This window comes from Lytechinus variegatus, chromosome 3 (assembly GCF_018143015.1).
Source record: "Lytechinus variegatus isolate NC3 chromosome 3, Lvar_3.0, whole genome shotgun sequence".
NCBI lineage: Eukaryota > Metazoa > Echinodermata > Echinoidea > Temnopleuroida > Toxopneustidae > Lytechinus > Lytechinus variegatus.
This window is the reverse complement of record NC_054742.1, coordinates 46484998-46510452: the sequence shown is the minus strand read 5'-3', so window position 1 is coordinate 46510452 and position 25455 is coordinate 46484998. Positions and strand designations below refer to the sequence as shown.

Here is a 25455-nt window from a genome sequence, read left to right as displayed (position 1 = left end):
GCGCTGCTGTAAAATTTGTTCTGACTTATCAAATGTGGCCTTAAACTGGCCACTTTCACAAATCAGGTACCATTATAAAACCCACTTCTTTACAATGTTTTAATTGGTATAAATGTGACAATCATACAGGTTATATGGCAATGAGATTATGTATCACCGCAGAAATTGTCTCTAATATCACCGCTCATCAATGTGCCCCGGGCATTTGCATTATCTCGGTTATAAAGGTAATACCCAAAATATTAATAGTTCAAAATCATCTCTCTACCTACACACACAGATGCGGCAAGTCGAACATAACAACCTAGCCCGGTTTGTAGGAGCCTGTGTGGATATCCCAAACGTCTGTGTTGTCATAGAATACTGCCCTAAAGGGAGTTTACAGGTAATCTTCCATATAGAAAAGGAATATATTTGCGTTGGCACAAGCACTTCTTTTTCTAGATTCAGGTTTTGTTTAATCTTTTATTTTAATTCTGCATGTAATAAACAGGGTCGGCGCGTTTAAACGATGTGTTTTAAAATATTCCAAAACGTGTTTTAAAACACCGGGGTTTTTTTAAACGAGTTTTAAAACACCATATGGGCTTGTGTGTTGTAAATTTCCACGGATGTGATTTTAGATGATTTTTTAATACTTTTATTTCTGAAATGGTGTATTCTTTTAACTAATTAAAACTCTTTCTCAACACCACTCGTTTTATCTTTTTTCTCTTTCTCCCTTTCTCCATCGCTTTGTCATGTTTGTCATGTTCCTTTTATCCCTTTTCAATAAGTGCACATCAATCCATAATAAGAATATTCTCATTTTAACAAATATGTCTGAGTGTTATGCTCACTATTTGGACAGGGAAAGAAACATTTGAAATAAGCTTAAATACATGTACATGTAATAGTAGTATTAAATGAAATGAAACTGTTGCACAAGCATAATAATATTTTACAAATAGACTGTAAATCTGACATCGTACTCTTGAGGTACACACGAGAGCAAGTGAAACTTTGCGCTTCTAAAGATGAAGAAAAGTACATTAAACAGTACAAGATAATCAGCTAGCAAACTTAACCCAAACAATCGCCGGGGACCTTAATGACCCCCTAAAAAAATTGTGCTCTATGATAAATTAATAAACACAACAGGGTCACACCATTATCGTTCAAGACTATTTTAGAGATGCATGCATGGGTATGCGGTTAACACAACAAATGCATGTCAGACCCCGAATTACTCAAAAATGTGATTCATGTATTAAGCCAATTGTGAATTCTCGTCAAAATTTGTATCCGTATCATTATTTGTACTTTTTGTGATGAGAAAATTATTTCCATTAATTTCCATTCAACAACAATAGACATGATAGAAAAGTATTAAGAAAAACCCGTACCAGTACATAAGAAATAATAAAAAAAAAACAGTAAAAACATTTTAGGTTTATTTTTTTCTAACATGCATTTAATCAAAATTCTTCAATCAAATAAAATAAGAAGTTCAAGTGCTTTATTTACAGATTTAATTAAAATTTGCATAATTGATTCAAGTGCAATTATTCAAAACATCAAAAGCTTTAAACCAGACTTTATAGTTTAATCGACTTACTGAAAATTACATCGTTCGTTTGAGGAAAACGTTTTAAAACAATAAAAACATTTAATTTGTTTTTTATTACAACCCTGGTAATAAATTACAAAATAGCTAATCTCGCTCTTTTTCATACTCCTCTCGGGATGACAATCGGGACAAATCCCTTTAGCATAAGCTTTGCATTCTTTAAGAGCGGGGCATTATAGCTCTTCTGGAGCGAAATGTTAATTTTTTTAAATCCACTCTCAAATGATGCAAATCTCACTCTAAAAAGAGTGAGATGGTCTCACTCCATGAGGATTGTGATTAGGGACCAGACTAACTTTGATAACTCTATTTCAGTTTCTTCTTTTATATTCATCTAAGTGAATGCAAGATTTAGAGAGATTAGAGTAACTGAAGAATCATTTAGTTTGTGAAACTTTAGTCTCTAGTCGGGTGTACATCTACGTAAATTTCAAAAATCGAAAAGAATCGTGAGAATAGATAGCTTGGTAATACTTGTACTTAATAAGCATGCAAAGAAAGAGATGGCGCACATAAATAAAGAAAGGAAATGCAAATTATTATTTGCCATAGACTTTTTTCTTTATGAATAAAAAACACCGTATTTCAGTGGCGGATCCAGGATTTTCCAAACGGGGGGGGGGCACATTTTTCCGGGAAAAAATTCAAAGGGGGGGGGGGCACACTTGTGTTTTACCGGCATTTTTACATTACGAATTGTAATTGCGCCTCTCAAGGGGGAGGGGGGGGGACAGCCTGCCCTGGATCTGCCGCTATGAGCGTAGTATATTCAGACCTATATGTTTCCAACATCGGATACGCTGCAAATTACATAATTTTCATACCTGGATACGGCGTGGTTTAATTCCAATCCGTTCAATTGCCAACTCGTCTACTATCATTTGGTCTACCGTCAGTTTGTCTACTCACTGCATGGTCTACTTTCATTCATTCTAATGCCACTCCGTCTAATAACCAGTTAGTTCTTATACCATTTTGTCTAATAAAACTAAAGTGTTAATAGTGCAAAATAAATGAAAAGAAAATGGGTAATAGACCAAATGGTTATTAGACGAAATTGTAATAGACGATCTGGTGATAGACGAAGTGCTGATTGGACCAAATGGTTGTTAGACGAAATGTTAATGGACGGAATGGCATTAGACTAAATGAAGGTAGACCATGTGGTGAGTGGACGAATTTGCAATTTACCTATGGCGCTACACGGAGTGGGGAGGGGGCATGATCTTGTAAGCAGTAAAAGAAATAAAAACAATAAAGATTTAAAAGTATATTTAAAAGTATGGCTACATTAAATTGTTCTTTCATGGACATAAAATACTTGATTTTCCATTCCACGTGCTTTGTTACAATAATAAAAAATATGTTATAGATGAATCATAATAAATACAAAGAAAAAACTAAATTAATCACCCCAGTATGCCCTTCCTGGTCAAGAATTGTTCATCTCCTATCAAATTACAATTGCGACTATCCAAAAAGTGGAAATGAATAATTTTCTAATAAAAATTCAAATGAATTGCACTGTGCTTAGGGGGAAACTGTGTTTTCTAGGTTGACCTTTTCTAAGAATCCTGTTATTATTTCACATCGGAGGATATCATCAGCAATAAAGACCGATTTTATTTCATTTATACACCCGTCCAATGGGAAGTAGGCCTTTTATGGTATCACGCTCGGTGTCCATCCGTTAAAGAAATGGTCCGGGTTGAAAGTATGTGTAGCTTAATAAATAGTAATAGAGTAGAATTCACTAAGCAAAATGCCGAAAATTTCATCCAAATCGGATAACAAATAACAAAGTTATTGAATTTTAAATTGTAGCAATTTTTTGTTAAAACAGTCGCCATGAATATTCATAAGGTGGGCTGATGATGTCACATCCCCACTTGTTCTTTTGTATTTTATTATATGAAATTAGGTTTATTCAATTTTTTCATCCAAGAACTAGAAAAATTCGATTGACAACTGATTTAGTGAATTAGACATTTATTACTGCAACATATTTCATTATAAGGGAATCATATTATTATACAAGTATGAAATAATGAAAAAAGAATATGATTTTCTGTAATAACATAAGAAAACGGAAAGTGGGGATGAATATTAATAACGACTGTTTTCACAAAATATTGCTAAACTTTAAAATTCAATAAATTATTTGTTATCCGACTTTGATGAAATTTTCGGCATTTTGCTCAGTGAATTCTACTCTATGTATTAAGATATAAATAAATGTTTTCAGCCCGGACCATCCCTTTAACTTTTAAACGCGATAACTTTAGTTTAACTTAACCTAGGCTCATATAATTTGGTATGTATCATACTAGCATAGTTTTCAGGGAGTCTATTGACTTTGAGGTCAAACGGTCAAGGGTCAAGGTCACAGTGACATGCTTTCACCTTACCCTTCTGATGTCCCTGTTTACACGATAACTTCAGTTTAACTTAACCAAGGCTCATATAATTTGGTGTTTATGATACTAGCATAGGTCCCAGGAATTATTGATCTTGTCAGAAGGTCAACGGCGAAGTCGCAACCTTCCATTTTTCTTGCTTGACCAATAACTTAATTTTCCGCGTTACAGGCGGGCGTATTATGTGCTCGCCTTAGCGACACTCTTGTTTTACATATTTGTGGGAGTTATATCTTGTTAATAATTAAAGGATGTATGAATAAATGATTTGAACAAATTTTGAAAAATGATCTCGCTTCTTTCTCCCTCTCCCTCCATCCATATCTCCCAGCCGCTATCTTCCCCATCTCATTCCTCCCCTTTCTCATCATCTCTTTCTTTCTGTCTTCTTCTGTCTCAAAAGTTCTTAGCATATATAAATTCATACAGTCAACTGTAGATTTATAACAAAAATGTCAGGATTTTTTTTTTTGGTAATGTTTCTTCTTGAAGGATATCTTAGGAAACGACAGTTTGAAGTTGGATGCCATGTTCAAGGATTCATTGATTGTGGATATCATTCGGGTAAGTAATTAATGTATTACCGTGTATGCTCGCCTATGTTTACCAAACAATAGGATTAGCACAGGATAGTTGAAGTCCTGCTACTACTCACAGGCGGAGTTGATAACCTTTTTTTTTGCTTGTCCAATAATTTTGGTGGCCCCCCTCTACAATTTACTACTACTACTGCTGCTACTACTACTAATAAGAATACTACTACTGATACTACTACCACTAGTAGTAGTAGCAGTAGTAGTAGTAGTAGTAGAAGTAGCAGTAGAAGTAGTAGTAGTAGTAATAATAACAGTAGAAGTAGTAGTAGTAGAAGTAGAAGTAGTAGTAATAATAACAGTAGAAATAGTAGTAGTGGTGGTGCTTATAGTAGAAGTAGTAGTCGTAGTAGTAGAAGTATCAGTAGAAGTAGTAGTAGTATTAACAGTAAAAGTAGTAGTAAGAGTGGTGGTAGTCATAGTAGAAGCAGTAGTAGTAGTAGTAGTAGTAGTAGTAGAAGTAGTAATAGTTAAAGTAGAAGTAGTAGTAGAAGTAGTAATAGTAGAAGTAGAAGTAGTAGTAGAAGTAGTAGTAGTAATAATAACAGTAGAAGTAGTAGTAGTAGTAGTAGTAGTAGAAGTAGAAGTAGTAGTAATAATAACAGTAGAAATAGTAGTAGTGGTGGTGCTTATAGTAGAAGTAGTAGTCGTAGTAGTAGAAGTATCAGTAGAAGTAGTAGTAGTATTAACAGTAAAAGTAGTAGTAAGAGTGGTGGTAGTCATAGTAGAAGCAGTAGTAGTAGTAGTAGTAGTAGTAGTAGAAGTAGTAATAGTTAAAGTAGAAGTAGTAGTAGTAATAGTAGTAGTAGTGCATGACCATAGACTCAAATTAAATCAATTTATCAATGTTTTATTCAAACACCGATTTCAGGGACTTCATTACCTCCACAACAGTGTTATTGGAGTACATGGGCGACTGACGTCATCAAATTGTGTGGTGGATAGCCGGTTTGTCCTCAAGCTAACAGACTTTGGTCTTCCAAGATTCCGCAAATCGGACATCGTTTCGCATGAAGATGATGCGATGATAAAGAAACAAAGTACGTCAAATAAATTATCATTTAGAATGTCTAGATGTCTTCTTAGTGAATACTTGAATACTTTAAGACTGTGAAATTCTACAAGTAATATCCCGGAATGTTCGTTGCGTTAACCCTATCTACCCAGGGTATTTTGGGAGTTCATATGGCCGGGGGGGGGGGGCCTCCCAGGCCCCCCCCCCCAAGATCTCGGCCGTCGACCGCGCGATCGCGCCGAAAATTGGCACGGGGGTTGCCTGGGACATAATGTACAAGATTGTATAGTAATATATTTCATGCGAAACACTATTAAGTGATTATGCTAATTTATGCGTAATTAGTATGTGAAATCATACTTTTTCCTCTAACTCCCTAAATAAGGCTCCATATGTACTGATTTTTGGTATAGAAACTCTTTGTGGTGTTCTTAGCAAGTGTACATGAAAAAAATTGTGATATCGAATCATTTTCTTATGTATTATATTGTTTTTTGCAATTTCTTATGTATTTCTTTGTTTTTTCGACCTTTTGGTTTTCATTGTTTTTTCAATGAAATTTGTTGGGGACTCTTCTATGATCATAAAAGGCATTAGATAAATACATTTAGACAGCAAAACTAAAAATAATCATACATTTATGATTTTTGGTTGAAAACACAATTTGCATTGACTTTGTACACGAAATCACGTTTTTGAGCAATTTTCGGTCTGACATGCACTTACATAATGTTGCGTAATTTCGGAACCACATACCCGAGTGACGCGAAATTGGTCTCAAAAGTTGCGCAAGACTTGAAAGTAAAAAGTCAGCGAGCGCCGCGGTCAAAAAATTTTGCGCAACGAAAATATCGCGGGATTCGTTGAGGGGGGGGGGGGCCTCGGAGGCCCCCCCCGCCTAGATAGGGTTAAAGATGGCCACATTTATCGTTTTGTTATGAAACTTGTATTGAATAGTCTGTTCAACAGATTATTTTCGGTTGACGTTTCCGCTTAAAACAGATATTTTATTGTTTGATATTTAAAGCGTTTTGGGGGAATATGATCATCAATATCATCTATTTGTCGTACTACCTACAAGTTGCATGAATAATTCCCTATGAACTTTGATTAGGGACCAATCCAATTTTCGAATTCAGTCTTAAATATCAAAGGATGTGAATTTAAATCTTTTGAGATTTAAGATAAATCTTTAGGATTCGCTGAGTGCGAGAAGTCAAACAAATATTATCCCTCTCTCCCTTTCTCTCTCTCTCTTTCAGAATTGTTATGGAAAGCACCAGAGGGGCTCCTCAATCCTTCTGTTGAACCGACGCAGGAGGGTGATATATACAGTGTTGGGATCATTCTGCAGGAGATAGTTACTAGAAACCCGCCATACGAAGAGGTTCGTCAGACGATGGATATCGATGGTAAGAGCCATGTATTCAACATGAAAATAGCGAGCTTTCGAAAATGTGACGGAAGTAAAATAAGATAATAGCAGGGGCAGGGGGATACTTGCCCCCCCCCCCCGAAATAAATAGAATTTTTTTTTCAAAATGTGGAAAGTGCCCTTTTTTCAAAATAAAGTGTGCCCTATTGAAATACCTTTTTTGAAGTAAATCATAATACATTTTAGGTTGACTCGCGCTCGCATCAATTGCTGTTTAATAAGGTACTCATTTTGTTGTTGGTTATTAAAAGTGCTTAGAATGTCCAGTTTTCAGGGTGGAATATTACAGGTTTCCAGCTCGCGCTTCGCGCTGGCATTATTTGATTGGTGAGATATGGATCCTATTGATCAGTCACTAAATACAGTCTTTATCAGGTCACTTTTCTGGTAAGTATATTCAAAATGTTTATCTGGCGCTTCGCGCTTGCGTCAATTCTTTAGTTAGATACACAATTTTTTTATGATAACAAAAACTGCCTGGAAGATTTAGTTTTTAAGTCTTATTAATCCCTTGAATGCATGAGCGGTGAAAAGCAGCTCGGGTTAAAGCCGGGGTAATAACAATAACAATGCGCCTCAGAATAGATTGTTTCTAGATAGATGGCACTATACAAATGCCTATTATAAAAAAAATCCGTTTGCACCGAAATGCCAATTTTGACATATGAGTTCCTTTTTTGGCTTGCCCCCCCCCAAAAAAAAAACAACACGAAAATACGTTCCGCCGCCCCTGGATAATAGATTCAGTAATAAGTAATCAACATATATGCATCTCTAGTGCTCTGTAAAAACTAGGAACATGTTCAGATCAATTGTTATCTCACTCCATGATATAATTTTGTCTTCCATCAGTTTTGTTTTATCGAAAAAAAATTCTAGCGAGATTGAAGAGTATAATTGATTAAGTAGATAGGTAGTTCTACATCAACAAAAAAATTAGTATTTAGAAGAAAAAAAATTGAAAGAGATATGAAAGTAGTATTTTACGAAGCAGCATAAATCGATCGGAATTCAACCAAGGAGTTGTGGCACCCTGACATCGTTGGAAAAAAATAGCTTTGCTCTTTGATTTTACTTTGATAATAAGTTAAAGTATAATGGTTTTCTTATGCTGCTCTAGCACTATGGAACATAATCCAGCATGATTAGACCAATCGATGCACTGCTTGGGCAATTCAGTCCTGCATTGAACCTAAAGTATATCTCCATATTTCATTGCAGCCCTTTCGTTATTTTCTTGTAGAATTGTGACATTTTTTGATGTTATAATTTGTTATAGATATTCATCACTATGATATTCATATGGAATGGTGAAAATAATGATAAAAGAAAATATGAGAAATAATACTCATCCATCAATGATTTGGGTTGATCGCCTTCCAACCCTGGTTTTTTTTTATCCAAACCCCACTCCAAAACGTAGATTTTTTTTCCAGGTAAAGAAATCCACAATGGTCTATAATCGGAACATACATAATAGAATGTTCTTTGAATTTTTGTATTTCTGTTTATTTTGTGAATGAATTGTCACTGGCAGATATTCTGATGAAGATCAAAGAAAAAAGTGATCCTCCTTTCAGACCCAAGGTGGCGCCAAGCTCATGCCGTCCAGAGATACATGCAGTGATGACGTCATGTTGGGAACAACAGCCTGAGATGAGACCATCCACTGCATGGCTTCTATCAACTATGAAGAAACTGAACAAGTAAATCCTTTTTTTTCTTACAAGATTTTAAAAATGATTGAAATTTGTTTCGTTTTTCGCTTCCATATATCTCAATGTGGCTTATAAATCCATATTGCCCTTATTCCTTAAATGTACTTACACTTGATCTTTAACGTATCTTCAGAATAACTAATTGATCTTATATTGTTTTATTGTCCAACTTAAAGGAAATTCATAAATATATTTTTATATGTGCAAGATTATAGAAAATACGTCTTTGTAGGATTTGAAACAAAAAGATAGGAGGAATTGTAGAAACCAAAAAATCGGACAAGGTATAAAAAGATAATGAATAAAAAGGTATGGCTGACTGAAAAAAAATAAAACACTAAGTTGGCAATGAAATGGACAGGTTGGTAGGTAGATTGTGACAAATAATAAGGACAATGAGGATTTTTTTGTTGTAAATGCGATTAATGTCGAGGGAAACTCCATAGTATCCATTGTAACCTATCTTCATGAAATATAATTGTGGGTATTTTTTTTTCATTTCATTTATTTACTATTCAAGGCATAAGTAAAGCAAATACACACAAAATTTATAAGCATCTTTTAGATCCAAATTAAATCTAGACATTCGATTGGTCTCTTATTGCAGTTGCATTTGCATTCATTTTTTAACCAATGCAATGAAGAATGCAGATATATAAATTCTAGAGGATTTCTTCAGTTTGATGATTGTCTGAGGACTGTTCCCTTATTATATGCATAACCAATATTTGAACGGTGTCCAGATAATAGTATGTGACATATTCTCTTACCAGAAATTTTTCTGGAGGTAGTATATTGGACAACCTGTTGAATCGTATGGAGCAGTATGCCACTAACCTTGAAGCTCTTGTGGAGGAAAGGACGGCAGCATTCCTAGAAGAAAAGAAAAGATCAGAAACACTCCTCTATGAGGTTTTACCAAGGTAAGGTTATAGATAATAATTTCTTTCACAAACTTACGAATGATATATTTTAACGACATTCGCGTCCTTAGCAAAACTTTCGTATTCAGTGATAAATGAATCCTTTGAATGTTAATATAATATGCCCAAGCGTACATTTTCGCCAGTCTGACCTTTGTCTGAAAATGGAAGAAATAAAAGGTATGAGCATATTTTTTTTTCGTTTTTACAAAATTAGATTATTTACGAATTCGTGTGATTATCTATTTTCTCAAGTTCATTGGTTCCATTTTATTTTTGTTGTTTTTCACTTTGTTATTAAATCTTGATATGAAATAAATGTATATCAATCGATTACATGTTTATCAGATCTGTAGCAGAGCAACTAAAGCGAGGGGAGGCGGTCAATCCTACATCTTATGATAGTGTGACAATCTACTTCAGTGATATAGTGGGTTTCACAACACTCTCAGCGGATAGTACCCCGATGCAGGTAGGATTTTTGGGGTAGAATTTGGTCATAATCACTTAAAAGTCGATGGTGATAATGTACTCGTAATAAGAGAAACTATGAATAGCAAGAGTGGTGTCATTGTTGTTGATATTGCCTATTGTATACAATTTTTAAAGATTTTTTTATTTGTTGGGTCATTCGCCAAATTCGGTTATAAAAATACTGAATAGGTCCATGCTTGCTATGAACGTTCAGTTAATACTAATAGCTGTCATACACTCTATAAATCCCAAAGAGCCGATCTGATCCCTTTATCACTCTCCTATACGGACTAGTCGTTTGGTCCAACTGAGGATCGTGGGGTTGGTCTGTCTCAATTATAGGAGTGTGGTGAGTCACCAAATTATCTCTTTTGTAATAACAGAGTTGGGTATATTTCTTTTTTATCCCGATGTATTTTAGGAGCAAAATGATAACCACAAAATTAATTTCGCTTTGTTGAATGATCATGAAAACATATGTATTAAGAGCAGATTTGATTCCTTGTTGATTATGTCCGGGTTCTCCACCATGCTGTGTTGGGATCGTTCATATCTTAGTTGGGAGCATCAATGACCACACAGGAACGTTCGATGTACAGTTCAATCAAGAAACTTTATTAATAATCAGTCTTCAGCAATGTTACATGTAGAGTTGAAAAGCATATCACAACGTACGTCGATGTAGATTTTAACTCTGTGATGATCTTAACTTATCTAACCTCAACCCTTGGGTGTGCCCTCAATATATATTAAAACTTCTACATTAATTATAATCCAAGGGTTTGGGTATAGGACAAAAGGGGGTTTAATTATTGTGAAGGGGAAGACAGTTTTTTGTTCACTGATTAAGGGTTGTTTGAACTAGAGTTTTATTGGCTTGGATTAAATTAATGAATAAGGGTTCTTAGAAGGGGTATGGACATAAAAGGTATGGTTCTGAGAAGGGGGTATTTACATTATGATGTCGACTATATTATGTAGTGATTTATGCAATCACTACATTACATCCCCTTTCTTTGGAACATTGAGGCTCCCCTCCATGTGGAAAAAAATATCAAAGAGAGCAAAATCAGAGGAATAGATACCCTGGGGTCAATGAACTATATACACAATAAAGTCAATACAGAGAAATGGAAAAGAAAATATATACATTATAAAGTAAATACAAAAGAATATAGAAAAGAAAACGATAAGTGAAACATTTGATCATTGCTCCATATGCTCTTACGCTCATTCCCCAGGCTCTCCAAAACAAATACTTCAAACCTCTATACATACATGAAGTAGATTCATATTCAATAATTAGCATAAACCACTCCATAATTGTGGTTTTGATAAAAATAGACATAATGCTTACCCTACTCAAGATTCAAAACATAAATCTCAATTTCTGTTCAGAAACCAGTGCACATTTATGCACTCAAACAAAATAATCATTAATTGTGCAGACTTATGCACCTAAAAGACAAAGTTCAAATGAAGAAAACTAGAATAACAAATCAAGTACCAATAAGAATAATGTAGTACATGTTTCAAATATTCTTATTACTAGCCAAAGAAATTCAGCAATCAAAGTTGAAATCAAATTGAAGAAATCAAGAAAAAGTTTTAGGAATTCTCTAAAAAGTTATTTGTCTTCATAAATTCCCACCATCAACATGTAAGTCTACAGTAGATAATTAATACAATTAAGATACCTAAAAGATGTTGATGATAACCCTTCACAAGGAATATATTGTTATTCAAATTGTCGTTTTGTTTTTCCTTCTTAAATGTGCATTTTGTAATATTTGTGGGGCCAGGCTCGAATAGCACTTGTGCTATTTTCTGGTCCCATTTACCATCGTATCTTTAAACATGTGTGATTGTTATGCAATATGTTTTATAACCAGTAAACGTGTGAATATTGTTGGTAAATAAATAAATCAAATCAAATCAATTATTTTACTTGGTTATTTATATGTAAGCGATGATATTCAACCAAATTAATGTGACGTGAACAAATTTAAAGCTTACTCCATGTTATAATTTCGATGGGAATGTTTAAAAACGAAAAAAGGTAAAATTTTTAAATCTATTAAAATGACCTAATATAATATAATGATCAACAAACATCACATATCATGTGACCTCTGTTGATCACATGTTATTTTTTACGCCAATAATTAGGCTTTCACACTCTCGCATTTAACGTCTGTTTTTGTGTATTTACAGGTGGTAGCCCTTCTCAACGATTTGTATACATGTTTTGATGGAATTATTGGGCATTACGATGTTTACAAGGTAAATGAAATATTCATTGATCAGGGAGCCATTGCAGAAAACAAAAACTTTGAATCGAAAGAACAATCAATCAGTCAGAATCGTGCATTTGAACTAACGTTTCTTTTTTTAAAACTCGTCTGACTGTCTACAAAATATACCCATGTATTCCTGCCTTTGCTAATTTGCAAGCTTTCAAGTTTATCACTGGCCAATTTTAGTCGACATTTAGAACCAACATCGAAACTCGCAGAGAACCTTACTTTTAGAATGAAAATAAATTGTTATTATATCATCATGATAATAGATAGATCTAGAATTGACATAGTTGAAGCAAGGAAAACAACGATTACAAGATGTAAAATGAGAATGCAAAATATTGCCAAAATATCAGACATCCCTGAATGGTAACATCGGTTAATCCATATGTTTTTCTGTAAATTATATTAGGGCAGTTATTCATTTTCTACAATTAACATTCAGCATCTTGTTTTAGGTATACATACTAACACTTTGCTGGTTATTTTTTTGATAACGAAGAATTGTCAAAATTATTTCAATCAGTAGAGTACGCAATGAGCAAAAAACTTAAGTGGGCCTGACATGGCGAGCGAGCACAAAAAATAATTCTGTGATAGATTTTGACATAATTATATTTAAAAATGCTATCATATATCAACCCTTTCTTCTTTCCTTTTCGTCATTTTCTCTTTCCTTTTCTTGTTCGTAAAATTTGATGGTCCATGTCCCAAGTCTTCCAATTTGTACAACCGTGATTGCAATAAATCTTTATGACATTGCATGTTTTCCCATTTCTGTGAATCGTAGGTAGAAACTATAGGCGATGCATACATGGTTGTCTCTGGTCTACCAATAAGTAATGGTAAGCTTCACGCCAGGGAGATAGCTGCCATGTCACTAGCTCTTATTAGAGAGGTTTCAACATTCAGAATATGCCATAGACCAGAAGAAAAGCTCAAACTAAGAGTAGGCATTCACTCAGGTAAGTAAAATAGCAGGTCCACGAATAGATATCAATTAAGTAATGGTGAAAAATATAGCAAATAAGGACAGACTTATTATCGTTTAGATTTAAATTCTAACATTTACAATCAGCGCCTATATCCTGTCCAAAATAAAGTCCCATAATAAATGCAGAAAATTGAACATGAAATCGCTTGCGAATTCAAGGTAAACGAAATCATTTACAGTTCATTGTTCCTCTGAATCTGTACCAGAATTGGTTGAATGGTTCACCAATTTTCGACATATTTCGTTGTATCCCTGATAATTTTAAGGGCACTTGAAAGTACACATTAATAATGTTCGTGAATTTTCTGTTCGTCGCACGCTCAGAGAAAGTTCACATGCCATGGGTCCATGCGTGTTTGCTTCAACATGGACCTACTATTAGCAGGTCTAAGGCTTCAATAACGCGCGTAGTTCAGTCATTTGAAGTGGCAAATAAATTTGCATGTCCCGTTGTCCAAAGCTAGTAATTGTAAAATTGTACATGAACGCGAACCCAAAGTGTGCACTACATCATGTACATCGTTCAATTTCAGCTCGCTCACTCGCTTTCAAGTGTTCTTGGACTTGGACATGTTGGATAGGATCATATTCTCACCTCTCAATGATTTCTGCTTTTAGCCACATGCACTGTTAGGCGCGGATAAAAGGGGGTGGGGAGCCGGCCCCGCTCTATTTTGGGGGCAACCTGCAGAGAAACGCTTAAAAACAGAAAGAAAAATAACATTGGAGGTATTTTACCCATGTTTGATATTTACGGCCTTGTAACGGCCGGCCCGACGCCCATAGGTCTACTCGCAGTGGCACCGCATTCTGTTGGGTGAAATTTGTTTGGCGAAAGCTGGATCCGCCCCTGACTGTTGCCGCGATCACATGGTTGGATGTACATGGTAAATGGTGTTTAGGTCATATGTTAAAACAATCATCTCTTAGTTTATATCAAGGAGCTCTGATAATTACGGAATAGTTAGGCCTAATCTTTAATACATTTATTACAAAATATATCAAATTGCAGGGCCTTGTGTTGCGGGTGTCGTAGGGTTGAAGATGCCTCGATACTGCCTATTTGGAGATACCGTCAACACTGCTTCGCGAATGGAATCTACAGGAGAACGTAAGTGTAATATTGAGTAAATCACCGGGGTAAATCAATAGGCTAACCAATTATCATGATTATGAAAATAATTACAAAATGCTGCCAAATCCACTGTTAAGTATGTTCCATTTTTCAAAACGCAGTTATGGGATACTCGGAGACTCGAAGTACAAATCTTCACTTTTGCAGTAGATATGCGGCTAATAATGGACTGTCAGTCCAAAACGTGACTTTTTATAATCCCTGCTCATCACCGGCATTCTCGTTTGGCAAGGCACTGGGGTATTGTCGCAATCACATTGCATACGCTTTTTATAACGCGGAGAATCTTTTCTCAAAAACCCTTTATAACAAAGCAACATTTTTGTTGAAAATATGTGAATAAAAACAGCGGTGTAGTTCTGGGTAGCGTTTCATGAAAGGATTTGTCGGACGTTGTATCTGACAGTTCCATAGTAACATTGCCTCTCAGCCAATCAGAATCAAGAAAAGATGTCAGATCTGACAACTTGTCGGATGAAAATGTTGATGAAACGCTCCCCTGGACTCTGGTCAAACCACATAGGCCTATTTGTCATTTTTTGTCCAGTCCAAATCTTAAGACGATGTGCTGTCCCGGTCCACTTACTTTCGATAATTTGTAATCTGTCCATCGTGATTTGACAGGCATTTTCAACAGGTTTTCAACGTTCCATAAAGCGTCCGCGAAGTGGATGCGAAAATACGCCATTAATTGCATTGAGACCGCATACACATCCCATTCCACAGAGAACGAGACCGCTGAAAGACCTTTTAAAGACTATGAATTTTGGTTGATCTTCAAGATGTCTCTCAATGAACCTGCAATGTTCTTTAAGGTCTTACACGAGTCCTGACCAATCTTTCAGTGGTCTTCGTTGTCTTCATGGGCTCCAAAACTTTTTGAAACGGTTCAAAACAATCTTTCAGCGGTCTTACAGGAAAATGGTCTTTCAGCAGTCTTTCAGCGGTCTTTCAATGAACTTTTAAAGGTCTTGATAGTCTTTCAATGATCTTTCGGCAGTCTCTCAAGATTTTTTCGAAGATCACTGTAAGACTCATGAGAGATCATTGATAGACCAGGCAAAGTCCATGGAAAGAATTCCAAAAGATCACTTGTTGCATATAAGATCTCTAAAAGACCATTGAAAGATCTCTATAGGACTAGTCTAAGAACAGCAAGACAAGATATACCCATCAGTCTTTCAGGGTTCTTTGAGGGGTCTTTCTGAGCCATTCCACAGAGATGACAAATTTCAGTGATCTTGAAGACCGCTGTAAGACCTCACCAATTTTAAGTCTTTTAGTGGTCTTTCAATGGTCTCCTTTTTGTGGAATGGGGACCTACGGTAACAATATAATATCGGGGCACTGCCAGATTTGCAGTTCTGTTGTCTAACATGGAGATTACACTCTTAAAACAGGCTAGTTGAAATACACTTAATGAACGGTCGTCTGCGTTTAATTATATTTTTATTTTAAACAAAATATATAATTCGTATATTTTTAGTAGAATATTTCAGGTTTATAGAAATAACAAAGCATGAATAAAAAAATTTGCGCGCAGCCGAACATTTACGGTATATGACAATAATGTTACCTTTCCAGGTTGCTTTTGTTTATTTTTTGTCTAATTTGTCTCAATTGTTACAGCAATGAAGATCCACGTCAGCGAAGAAACCAAGCAAATTCTGGACGAGTTCAAGTGTTTTCAGACTACTCTCAGGGGAAAGGTCGAACTCAAGGTAAATGAAAACCACCTGAATATATTTCAATTATTATTCAACATCTGTACAGGCTCCAGATGTGAAATGAACGAAAGAAATTAAGAGGTTGAAACAGGTAAGTCAATGACAAAATTTACATCGAAATGTTCTCATGTAACAACGACTCGTTACTTGCCTCATCCTCGTTTCACCCTCAAATAACGTGCCAAAATAACGGCCAAACAAAACTACCAAATTAGTAACTTCAGAAATGTATTTGGTCTTGAGTATATACATGATATATGTATGTGGTAGGTTTGACTACAGATCTATCAACTTAATCAGGTACGATCAACATGATCGAGGTGTTTCGGAGCTGCATGGGACGGTCAAATCCGGGAAGACGGGATCAATAGCCATGAATACCTGTGTACAAATATTGAAATATTTAGCCAGAGCGTTGTTAATCCTCCTGATCTTGGGAGAGTGACTCCCAACATCTTGCGGAGTCCTACTGACCTGACCAGTGGCGGACCGTGACCCAGAAGAGACAAAGCATTGGAGGGGCACAGCGTTGTTCACAAAGAATACAGTGCCCCTCCAATCATTTGTCATCTTCGGGTCACGGTCCGCCACTGGACCTGACTGAATCTGGATCTAGATGGGTTTTGATCGATTCGATCAGTTCGGTAAAGGGAATCTATAAGCATGATGTAAAAATAGCGAGGAAAGTCGTAGGGTTTTCACAGTTTGAAATTCCGGCGGTCCGTTAAACGTTTCTGTAGAAAAAAATCCCTAGCAGGCCTACGCTAGTTTTATTGGTTGAAAATTAAGTTGCCTTGATCCAAATCTTTCTGCAATTGGCCCCTCGGCTCCGCAACACAAATGTTAGCGATCAATCGCTAGATGAATCAGCCTATCAAGATCATCCTTGTATGTGCATTTTGCTCTGTAGACTGACTAGGAACCAATCATAATTGCTCTTTCAAATTAAACTCAATCACTAACCTTTGTGTTACGATGGCCTGGTCTTGTCGAATCAACTTGATCGTATAGAATTGAGACCAATTACACAACAGTTCCGAGAGTATAATGGTATCAAGGTATCAGACCACATGCCATAGAAAATCTGTAATAGCTCTATGATATAGTGTAGTGAATAGTCCTACTGCATAAAACTGATCCGACAACTGGGCCGGCAACAGATTACTATAAAACATCGTTGGCGGTTTTGCAGACGGTAGGATACTATATACTAGACCGGAAACAGAGCTGTGAGAAAAGTCGTGTGGTAGTACCAGTAGGTCGGTTTTACCTGTATTCACGATCTAGATAATTTACAAAGGTGTATTTATAAAGCAAAACAACAAAACATCTTAACAAATAAATTTTTATTTCTCCACCCTACTGTCTATAGGGTAAAGGATCGTATCTCACCTACTGGCTTCTTTCTATGGATGCATAACAATACATAGCTCACCTAGCCTTCAACTACATGGCCTTCTGTAATGAAAAAAAGATTGATGGTCACTAATTTGTCACATGCAGACGTTTCAATCATCATTGGGACATTACATTGACACAATCAGGACAACTTCATACCTATTCCCATATCGACGCTCATACATGAGGCATTCACTTGAATGGATGAATGGCAAATACAGGACAGCTATAGCTGTCCATATCCTGTCAAACATAAAATGGAACAGACAGGTACTTTCCTGACCATTCTTTATAAAAACGAACAAGTTCTTCTTGACCGATGGACATCGCAAAGAGGGTTGTGTCCACTGTGCTAGATCATCCTGAGACCACCCGCCTGCCCAGACGAACACAAATAAAATTACGTAAGAAAATCTGACAGTGACAGCAAAGTGTGTGCATCTCGATGTTACCATAGTGTTTTACATATACAATATGACGTCATTCATCCCAGTGTTACCACAGTGTGTATCGTAGTGCTGTCACACAGTGCATTGCATTAATTATTCAATTAGTGTTAATACATACTACATCACACTGTTACAACAATGTGTGTCATGTGTAATGCGTCTTTATAATGCCCCGTGGTTCATGATGTTTGCATTTTCTAGAAATGGGGTTAACACTGCGTCACTATATTTTGTCAATCACCGTGTGAACCACCTAGTCCCCCACGTTCAGTGTAAACTATATTATGTATACGACATGAATTCCCAATAACTCAAACTTTATATCGACTATCAATTCGATCTTTTTGTTATTTCGTTGTAACCAATTAGAATAAATTGACGCTGGAAAGGGTGCTTGTATTTATGTATAAAATTCATCAGAGCTACATGCATCTCTTTATAATGTCACCCATTATGCACAGAGAAGATGTGGGGAAGCGTGCAATATTTAGTCAGATATGGGAATTCTATTTGACGCCATTTACAAGCAGCTTTTACACACTTAACTATGTTGGGCAACTTACTATGCACACAACAATTGGTTAAAACTTTATCCAATTCAGGGTAGCTTTAAACTAATAATATGGGCTTTGGGTGAGAACTACACAGTATGCCATATTGATTGAAAACTACACTGAGTTGGATAAAGTTTTAAACCAATTGTTGTGTAACATTTTAAGAGTGTATCTTTTGAGAGCACTTTAGAGATCCGCAAAAAACCCTCTTTCAGTTATAGTGAGTTCTTCAAATTTATCATGTCATAGTTACGTCAATTGAAATTGTATTCATGCAATCCTGATAAGTATTTTAGTTGGCGCTGCAGTGATTTGTATTTAAACATACAACTTTTCACGTGACAAGCATTTTTCATAACAAACAATTTTGTTTTTGTTCTTCAAGAAAACATTGCACAATTTTATTGTACTTGATATGTGCAGTACTGTAATGATTGCGAATGATTATAGAGCTGTATGAAATGATATTCTGGTATTTCCTTTCGTTATTCTATATCCTCTGCACAGAGTTGGTTGCAAGAACGCATATTTTAGACTTAGTTTAGACTATTGGAATCAATCGTGGAAAGTCATTATGGAGAGGCGAGGTTTGATATCAGTTTTATATATATATTTCATAAACCATGTAAACTGTATGCTGTTGCCGAGAAACCAAACGTGAAGTTTGACGAAGATTAACCAGATACTGAAACAAGAGATTTAGGCCAGATATACTGCAGTTTATCATGCTTTAATTAAAGACCCGATTGGCTAACATGGTAAAATACACAACAGTCATGAAAAAATAAATGACAACTGTTTTGTTAACCTATACAGATGTACGGTATAGTAGGGATACATGTATGTCTATATCATCATTTATGTATAATTATGAAAAATAGATATCGTTTTGAAACAGTTCCCTTCCCACTTCCTCGATCCCCACCCCCAGCACAACAACAATAGGTTCTGCTATGATATAAAAATGTTCTCTTATAAACCATTTTAACGCTTTTTCAATATAAATTTATATGCAGATTCCACCTTCTCTCTAGCATACAGTACATTAAACTAATTGTGTACCTCTTGTAGTAATGCATACTGTTTTTCTAACTATTAATACCGTCGTTTCTGGCGACTAGTGTCTTGTAAATATTATTTCAATGGAATATAAAAATGTTGCCTAAAACATTAATTTTGCAATACAAAGTGTCAAATTTGTGCAATACAACTGCCAACCCAACAGAGTATTGTGCAAAGGAGTTTTTAAGAATTTATTATCATTCTAAATATATTGTATGTATATACTGTTGAATATATATCGTAAATTGTAGAAGGTACCTCATTGTCTATAAATAACTAGTATTTCATTTGTAATTTCTCACATTTCTATAGTTGTTTGCCTTCATTGATACAAATTTGTGCCGTGTCCTTATGTACTGTTTTATACCAAAGTATTAGGGAATATTTTTTCTGGAAATACTTAACAACTTCTTCATTATACAGTTATAGATGTCAACATTACTATGCGAGCTTTCCTGATTTTCCTTTTTTTCATTTCTAAAGACAATTCTTTATGTCGGATTCAAATTTATACGGACAAAAATCCGGGATTCCAATTACGGCCACGGCACATATGCCCCTGAACAACAATGCGTGTTTCCTATATTTAAAAAATGCAAATGCTAAAGGCATAACAAAAAAAGACCCACAAACGGTCCAAAGATATTCATTTTCAGCAACACATTTTCCTATGGGTGGTTAAATGGTCCATCCTTTCCACGGCGTGGAAGCGCCGTGTGTGTAGCGGTTGTGACTCTCGCCTTGTAATCAAGAGGGTCGTGTGTTCGAATCCCACCATGGCTTAGCGCCCTTATAGCAAGGCGTCAATCCACACTTTGCCACTCTCACCCAGGTGCTAATTGGGTACCGGTAGGAAACAATGGTCATTGTGGTTTGTTTAGCAAGTGTACGCCTAACAGGCTGCTTGAAATGCTATGAATCCAGTGACCGGGTGATAATAATTGTAAAGCGCTTTGAACAGTTGTAGATTGATAAAGCGCTATTTAAATGCCAATTATTATCATAATTATCCCGCATGAATATGCACAGCTTTCGGTTCCGATTGAATTACCTTCGAATACCATTCCCGCGTATTTATAGACACACAACTGCATCCGAACCAGCCTCGGATAAAATATTTCCACTATACTTTCTCAAATCCGGTGTATTTGTATCATACGAACTGAGCCCCTAACTTAAAACAATATTTTAATTTTCCATGAAGAAAGTATATCACTGGGTTGTGCATGACTTTATATTCATTGCGATATTCGACTTGCATGGCAATCGAGCATTCAGTTTCTCTGGTTTTCTCATCTACTCTCTTTCGAGCTCAATAATACGGGGTTTAAGATTTACCACCGGATTCCTTTTTAGACTACAAATTTGGACCTGTGATAAATACAACTACCCTATCAGATTTGGGGTTAATAAGGGGAAAAAAGTTGCAGATATCATTATATCCATGGAAATGACTCATTCTTGCGATGAAAAACCGTTTGGCCATGGACCCTTGTTTGACGGATCAACTCGTATAATGTACGCGGCCTATACATAACTAATATGCTTTTCACACTGCATTTTCTTAACCCCATACTATCCTTAACCCCGGACTATCCTTAACCCCATACTATCTTTTTTTTCGATTCACACTGCCTTTCTTAACCCCATACTATCTGATCAGCCGGGGTTAATGCCTTAACCCCGGACTATCCCTCAGCTCATGAATATTGATGATTTTACCATACAGAGCGTGATTAACGTGCAAATCGACTTCTGTGATTGGCTAATGCTTAGCCCTACTTTCCTTAGCTCTGTTTCGTTTTCACACTGCATCTCTAAGCACCGCAATTGTGGTGCTAGCACCACAATAAGCCGGCTAACCCTGCTTTTTTGCAGGGCCAGATAGTACCTAACTATTTACCGTGCTAGCCCACTTTGCTAAAACGTAGTGTGAAAACGAAGTGGGCTATGCTTAACCCCGGGAAATTGGTGGGGATTGGTGGGGCTAAGACCCCCCCCCCCCCCTTAGCCCCACCAATTAAGGAAAAAAAGTGCAGTGTGAAAAGCATATATGGGAATCCTCCCCCCCCCCCTTTGGGGCATTGATTTGGCCTGATGTAATGTCACAATGTCAAATGTGGAGGCTGTCTTCGTGACGAAGAGATCCAATAAAAGAAAGTTTACTATCTGATTATTATGAATGCTCTCCTTTCATTTAAAAAGCAAAGTGTGGAATAGGCCTATATTACAAATCTTTATGGAAGATGTTTACAATGTTATGTATTTTTTTCCATTCTGGCATGAACGCGTATTATAATGTGAGACTTCTGTAAGGTATCTTACAATTTCATTTTTAGAGGTTTTCTCCAGGCAGTCCTTATTTTATCTTTATTCATTAAAAGTAATTTCCCTATAGCTTTGTGTGCACTGTGTGTTGCATTTGGAAAGAATCTGAATATCTACACTGTGTGACTGATTTATTGAAGAGTTCGGACGGAGTAAAATGGAAAGAGCAATATCTCTCCCTCTCCATTGATAGGATGACAAGATCTTGGATCTCGTCATGTCTAGATCCCGTGGGAGAGATGATCAGATACTAGTAACCAGATCTTTGATCCACGATCATGTCATCTGTTCATCTCTTCTAAAAATGAAGTCATGACTGGAGATCATGTCATCTGACCATCTCTCACGTGGGTTGTACACATGACGACATCCAAGATCTTGACTTCTGACCATCTCTCCAACGGGATGTAGACATGGCGAGATCTATTGAAGTTCACGTCATCTGATCATCACTTTTTTTCCAACATGCAGATATGACAAGATCCGACATCTTGTCATCTGAATATATCTCCCACATGATAGACATGACAAGATCCGATATCTTGTCATCTGATCATATCTCCCACAGGATATAGACATTACAAGATCCGATGATCATGTTTCCAAAAGGATGTAGACATGACGAGATCCGAGATCTTGGCATCTCACCTTCTTTTCCAAGGATTGTAGACATGACGAGATGATTTTCTTAACATCTGGGTGTCATGCGTGATTGATATTTCTCACTTTAATCAAGTTGATTATATTCTTGTGAAATGTCATTATGTTCAGTTGACAGGTTTACAGTATAGTACTTTTTGATATAATTAATCTAATGTGAAATGAATGTCAAAGTCTTGTTTTTCAAGAATGTGAGAATTACAAAATGGAAAACGAAGGGTTAAAAAGGGATTATTTGAGAAAAAATATAAAACATGGGTAAAGAGAGACGGTGTGTTACTTCGTTAATCACTTTTTTGTGAATAGAATAAATTTTCCTTGAAGGTATGGCAAAGTATGAAAAACGAAGAAAAACACCCCTAAACGTTTCAAAGAACATGAAGACCGAAAGAAACGCTTTGATAGCCATGGACGCACATTATGAGGATTACACAAAATATGGTTTCAGATACCAACACTACGCACGAAAATCACGTCCAAAAATAATGCAAACTAAACAACAACAAAACACGACTGATTCTGCACGGCCGATTAGAAAACAGTCACAACGTTCAATATTAACTTCACAGTACACGTGAAAGGCTTGATCGTGTAGTTGATTTTTTTTATGCAGTTGCGTCTCTAGAAATCACTGATCAGATATATTTCTGTATTTAATTTTGTTTTTGTTTAATCATTTCACGTGCATATCTTTTTTCTGGACATCACCTAGGGGGAGCTAAAAAAAAACCTCATGCATGGGCAGTAAAAACAAACGGAAATAAGTTAGACTGGGGGATTTCTCCTTCATGCGCAGTAGATTTACAGACGGAGCATGTACACGATGGAATTAATTTACTAGATAATCAGTTTATTGATTACATTATTCATTTCGATTCAATGTTACAGATATTTACATCCATTATTTTAAACTTTGTAATTGAATTATCGTATCAAATTAAGTTCATCTATATGTAAATGAAATATTATTTGCAATTAGAAAGAGCCATGCATGAAAAGAAACAGAGAACACCATGTTTGATAAAAATTGCAGTAAATATTGCACGTCCCCTCTTTCATTGAAGAAGCGCCATAGCGATAAAGTGATTAACACAATGTATTTTGTAAAAATATGAAATGGATTTTCTACTAGTTTTGTCGGATGCTTTCAGGGGAGCGTTTCATGAAAGGACTTGTCAGACGTTTTATCCGACAAGTACTGTTTTATCCGACAGTTACTATGGTAACAGTGCCTCTCAGCCAATCATAATCAAGGAAAGTTGTCAGACCTGACAACTTGTCGGATGAAAATGTTGATGAAACGCTCCCCAGGTCACCCACGGAATCCTGTCAACATGGTCAAAGGCATTCCACAACTTTCAGATATTTGACAAAATATTGACTTTCGATGCCTTCAATGCGGGGAAAACTATTTTGCTACATAGTAAAGCCACTGGTATTTTTTCAATCCTCTTACGATAATAAATTACATTGCAAAGAGATTTTGAAAGTCGTGGTTCCATTTAGTTCCTGCAGTAGACCGTTCACTTTTCTATGCTACGCACAGTTCATCTATAAGAGGCAGTCACATTAACATAGGCGAAACAAGACCAATCAAACTCATCAAAGTTAATATAATAACATAGTTTGAATAACATACATCAATAAGTTTGAGTCCGTAAATCATACCAATGCAAATGCAGTGGGGGGGGGGGGGTACCAAAAGCATTGACATTTCTTGCATAAATTGTCATGTTGAAAGTAAATGCGAATTTGTTGCATAAATTCTAATTTTTCTTTAAATAATACCACATGGACTATCCGGATAATAGTTTGCACTATCAAAATCATACTGTAAAAATGTATTCATTCTTTTTCTTGTTCACAGAAAATGAAAATAATATGGCTTTTAGTTTTGTTATTGTTGTTTTAATAAGCTTTAAAGATGGCCACCAGCCTTGTGATTTCGAACCCTTTGGAAACGATTTGGATGTTTTATTAATGAGACACTTCAAGCAATACAAAATTTCAGCTAAAAAGTATTCTTCGACCGTAAACGGGAACACCTATTTCCGACTACTAGACTTAGCGTTTAATCTACCAGAAAATATTCTTTATTGGCCAGCTATTAACCATTTTATTTTACTCATGCTCAGATTCATAAAACAAATGACAATTCGAAATTACTTTGCGGAATTCACACATCAATCTATCATTATAAATTTGTGCAAGAGGTTGTCTTTTATTGGATATTCAACTTTAAAGTAGTCTAAAGGAATAGCAACCAGTGGTGTAACTACGGGGGGGGGGGGTATGGGGGCATGTGCCCCCCCCCATCGGCTTGCCAAAAAAAAAACGGAGAAAAGTAGGGAGAAAGGAAGAGAAACGTAGTGGGAAAGAAGAAATTATTTTATATTATATTATAACTATGTTATATTACTGTATATGACGAATAAACTTTTGTTTTCATAACTTTATGAAACATAATTTGCTCAGGGCCTATATCTTCATTGTTCCTGGTGCTCGCATTGTCTGTTTAACTAGATATAATAGATCAAATATTTTTTTTCCGGAATACTATAGTTTTCAAGTGTATTTGAGGGACGTGACGTTGTCAAATCAAGTCAATATACACCAAATATGTTTCCTCGCACTTCGAGTTATTGTTTTATGAAGTGACATTCT

At 35.9% G+C, this 25455-nt stretch overlaps 1 protein-coding gene across 1 annotated transcript in view; it reads left to right on the top strand.

Moving 5' to 3' along the window:
- Positions 1-20534, top strand: part of LOC121411180 (atrial natriuretic peptide receptor 1-like) — a 69001-nt gene extending 48467 nt beyond the window's left edge. Inside the window, exons 11-22 of the mRNA XM_041603745.1 lie at positions 281-385; positions 4519-4590; positions 5491-5659; positions 6897-7046; positions 8607-8775; positions 9561-9710; positions 10059-10182; positions 12399-12467; positions 13275-13449; positions 14491-14589; positions 16243-16334; positions 17713-20534. Of these exons, the coding sequence (XP_041459679.1) occupies positions 281-385; positions 4519-4590; positions 5491-5659; positions 6897-7046; positions 8607-8775; positions 9561-9710; positions 10059-10182; positions 12399-12467; positions 13275-13449; positions 14491-14589; positions 16243-16334; positions 17713-17760 (1422 nt within the window). The 3' untranslated portion in view covers positions 17761-20534. The remainder of the gene's footprint in view (positions 1-280; positions 386-4518; positions 4591-5490; positions 5660-6896; positions 7047-8606; positions 8776-9560; positions 9711-10058; positions 10183-12398; positions 12468-13274; positions 13450-14490; positions 14590-16242; positions 16335-17712) is intronic.
- The last annotated feature ends 4921 nt before the right edge of the window (positions 20535-25455 follow it).